Below are 4,487 nucleotides of genomic sequence, written 5' to 3'. Positions count from 1 at the left end.
GCCTTGCATATTGGACGGAATCCCTAACGGCGTTAGGGAATATTCCATTAAATAACAGCATATTCTGTCTAAAAATTAACGGTGTTACCTTACGCTGTTAGCATATTCCGTCAAAGTTGACGGAATATTCTCATTCGTCACTAATGGTTCGCCGGATTCCGGCACCTGCCGCCGCTGCATTCACCGGTTTCTGGAAAAACTTCAAACTTCAATAACTTACTCAATTCTCAACCAAAATTCATAAAATTGGTACCAATGTGAAGCTCGGGACAAAAAGAACATATCCTTACCACTTTTAGGTCCTAAAACCAACAGAATTTGGTCGGAAAAATCTCGATAGTCTGGCCACCCCTGCAACATGACGAACTCGAGTGTCTCGACGTCTAAAACCTTCCAAAATTATTCTATGAGCTTTGCGAAGAACTATAAAGACTCCCTAGGACCCTAAAACTCAACGAAACATCCGCGATCACGACGGAGTAACAGCGCACCTCATCGGAGCTCTCTGGTTCTCGAGTTTTCGAAGTCCTCACGTCTAACCAAAGCTATAGTTTGACTCTTAAGCTTGAAAGGAGCACGAAGATAAGATCCACAACCTTGATATATGAGTGATGAAGTGGTTTGAGAGAGTGATTGTACGATTGTACAAAAAATGGAAGAAAATCCGAGAGGGAGAGGGAAAGAGGTCAACGGGTGTGTGTGTGTGGTCCAGGTTGGCCAACCAAACAAAATAAACAACAAACAAAAAAAAATCTTAAGTTTTAATTGGGTCCAACTACTTAGGAAGAAAAATGAATTGGTCCAAATCCTAAGCTCATTCACACAACACACTCAACGTTCAAGGGCATAAAAGTCATTCCCACGCTATCGAGGACAAAATATATTATAATTCGGGACAGGTTGTCACACAGTGACAATAAATAGTTGTAAAATAGAGTTGTTAAATGTTTGATAAACTTTTTTTTGTAAAAGTGCTTTTAACAAAAAATAATAATAATTGTGTCTGAGTGTTTGGTAAATTTTTATATAAAATTACTACGAATATGTTAAATGACTAAAAATATATATGGTATTTTATGTGATATAATTATTGCAAGAGAATAATGCAGAGACAAATATTGTAATTTTGTAAAATATTTGGGCACTGTTCACAAAAATGTGAGCATTGTTCATTATGCTTTGAAAAAAGTTAGGGAGACTAAATTCGTAGATAAAATTTTAGAAACTAAATAACATAAAAGTTGATGATTGGTTTATTATTTAAGCGTTGATAAACATACTCATTTCTATTAGTGACACATCAAATTTAGTATTTCTAGCATTATTGTTTTAGAAATATGGTCTACCATGCTTTTATTTTTCTACTATCAACAATTTTTTAAAAAGAAAACTAAAGAAAAGAGTTTGAAAATTTTGAGTTTTAACGATAAGGGCAAAATAAAGGGAAAATGAATAGTATCAGAATTGACTTTTTAATATAAAAATATGATTTTTCGTTAAAGTAAACAGTATTAGAATCTTTTCGTTATAATTTTTTTTTTTAAAAGCATTTTTTTATTTTACTAAAACATATTTGAAGTTCTAAATTTTTTACTAATAGCCTTTTTTAAAAAGCACTATAAACCCAAACCAACTTTTAATATACAGTTTAGATCCGTACTGTTTCTTGAAGGTCCTTCTAGAACCAAAACCAAAACCAATTTTCCCAATTTAGGTTTTGCCTCCTCAGCACACTCACAAAACCCAGCACTCCACTCAACCACTAACAACGAGGGCAGTTCCGTCATTTCAAACAAACCACTCCGTACATCGCAGCCATCCACTTTCAAGCGTAAATTCAATAAATTTACGCTTTTACCCACCAAAGCGAATATCCTTCGGAGTATTCCACTTCGTCTTCCTTCTATAAATTCCAAAACACAATTCTTCAGAACCCCAAAGAACCTGCAACAAAAAAAAAAAAAAAAAAAAAAACCCAAAAATCCCAACAACAAACAACCAAACACGGCCTTAACCGAAAAACCCCCCCAAATGTATGACACATTGAAGAACTCCTACCAACTCTTCGAAGAAATCGGCCGCGGCCGGTTCGGCACCATCGTCCGAGCCTTCTCGCCCGACTCGGCCGAGTTCGTCGCCTGCAAGATCATCGACAAATCGGCCCTTACCGACGAAACCGACCGCGCCTGCCTCGAGAACGAGCCCAAGATAATGACCCTTTTGTCCCCGCACCCCAACATTCTCAAACTCTTCAACGTCTTCGAGACCGAGGACTCGCTCGCCATGGTGCTCGAGCTCTGCGAGCCCGCCACGCTCTACGACCGCGTCGTGCAGCGCATGCTCTCGGAGCCCGAGGCCGCAGCGATCATGAAGCAGCTGCTCGAGGCCGTCTCGCATTGCCACCGCCTCGGGGTGGTTCATAGGGATTTGAAGCCGGAGAATGTTTTGTTCGACTCGAGAAACAATTTGAAGCTCGCGGATTTCGGGTCGGCGGAGTGGACCGGCGACGGAGGCGCCATGGAGGGCGTTGTCGGGACGCCGTACTACGTCGCGCCGGAGGTGCTGATGGGCAGGGAGTATAATGAAAAGATCGACGTCTGGAGCGCCGGCGTGATGATGTACATAATGCTCGGCGGGATTCCTCCGTTTTACGGAGAGTCGGCGACGGAGATCTTCGAGGCGGTTTTGAGAGGGAATTTGAGATTTCCGCCGAAGGCTTTCCGATCTGTATCGCCTGCGGCGAAGGATCTGTTGAGGAAGATGATCTGCAGAGACGCTTCCAGAAGACTCTCTGCTGACCAGGCACTTAGTAAGATTACTAACAAAAGTTGATTTTTGGTTTATCAAGTTAATTGTTTTAGTGTTTGATTTCTACTACAACAACAATCAAGTCTTACCGCACTAAGATGGGTCGGTTTTTTTAATTCTAGAATGTCACTGAGCTCGGTTTAGCGTCAAGTTTTCCGTCAGTTCCAATTAGTGTTCGATTACTAACAAAGTCGATTTCTTTTGTGAAAATTTTCAGGGCACCCATGGATCTTAAGTGGTGGAGAAGCAAATCCAATTGACCAAATCTGACTTTTGGGTCAGCTGACTCAGATCAATCAACCAAATCCAAGTACATAAATCGCCAAACCCCAGTCATCCAATCTATGTGAATAAGAAGCAGTCCCACTTTCCTCTCTAAAAAAACAGAAATCCTGCCCTCAATGGATCCCAAAAACCCCTAATCCTCTCAAGAGATATTAGCTAGGAAGCAGAAGCGGAAGCAGAAACACTTGCATGGAACGGGTTCACCGTTAAGCAGAAGATGAGATGATCAATTAGTCTACGTAACGAGTTTTACCAAAGTAAGAAAAAGCCTGCACATGATGCTCTGCAGGCAGTTTTTTTTTTTTTTTTTTCATTTTTTAGGGAAAAAAAAGGAAGAACAAAAAAAAGTGGAAAGAGAATCTTGAGAATGTAGATAGAAGTGGGGTTTATGGGGATCCTTTGTCTTTCCCCGCCTTCTCTTGTTTGTTTTAGGAGAGAGATTCGGAAGTGAGAAAGCAAACTAGTCCCATATCCTTTGTGTACGAATCTGCGATATCTGAGTGTTCAACTCGGAATCTGAGTACTTTTTCCCGATGGTGGAATAAGTTCGTGTGTGTTGTGTTTGTAAGTGTGTTGCCGTATACAGCCGGCCGGATGTAAGAATTTTCTCTTATAGTATATGCCCTTAAATATTTATGTGCATTTTTTTGTTATGTGGTGCCTTGGGATCAAAATGTTCTATATTTTCTGCAGGCATATTACAGCATATGCTTGCGTTGAATCAAATATATACTCAAACGCTCCCATTAATTCAAATGAAAAGTTGAAAAGTGAGCTCCTCCACCACGTTTACAACTTACTTGCCAAGAAATCCAACGGGATACTCTTCGGATCATTTTTGTGAGGATCTTGGAAATTTATGAATCGTATATGTTCATTGTACATTATACGATCAGTTTTTGTCAAATACTGTTTATATTTATTTTTAAATAAAAATATTTAAACTGATTTTTTATTGTACAATGTACAATAAACAAATACGATTTACAAAATTTTAAGATTTTCACAAAAAAATAATCTGACGAGATTCGGATCCATAAGAAATGGATACACAGTTGGAAGTTCATATGCAAATTATGCCACAAAAAAATAAAATATACCCACCAGGGACCACAATCAACTGATATTTTAACTTTTTAATTATATTTCAGACGCATGCCAGGCAATTGATTTGGCCAGAATACTGTGCCGACTCTTTTGTACTTGTTCTTTACGCCTATATTTTCTTAGTCGTGTTAGCTTACGATTATTTGCACTTAAGTTTGATTTCTGTTTGTTGACAAAAATATACGCAAACTCCTCCCTTATCAAACATGAAGATCGAGAGAAAAACTTACATGACTGGTCATACATCTTTACGCGACTACTCCCGTATCAAAGCTGGAGATCAAGAA

The 4,487-nt window shown here is 39.1% G+C and overlaps 1 protein-coding gene across 1 annotated transcript; it reads left to right on the top strand.

Annotated features, from left to right (window-relative positions):
* The first annotated feature begins 1,935 nt into the window (after positions 1–1,935).
* Positions 1,936–3,735, top strand: LOC103962937 (phosphoenolpyruvate carboxylase kinase 1-like). Its single transcript, XM_009375717.3, has 2 exons — positions 1,936–2,809; positions 3,026–3,735. The coding sequence occupies exons 1-2, from the start codon at positions 2,032–2,034 to the stop codon at positions 3,076–3,078; spliced, it is 831 nt and encodes a 276-aa protein (XP_009373992.2). The 5' UTR covers positions 1,936–2,031; the 3' UTR covers positions 3,079–3,735.
* Positions 3,736–4,487: the final 752 nt, after the last annotated feature.

The sequence above is a fragment of a genome, unplaced genomic scaffold (genome assembly GCF_019419815.1).
Source record: "Pyrus x bretschneideri cultivar Hongxiangsu unplaced genomic scaffold, Pyrus_bretschneideri_v1 Contig11, whole genome shotgun sequence".
NCBI lineage: Eukaryota > Viridiplantae > Streptophyta > Magnoliopsida > Rosales > Rosaceae > Pyrus > Pyrus x bretschneideri.
Note: the sequence above shows the minus strand (reverse complement) of the source record. Positions and strands in the feature narration are given on the sequence as shown.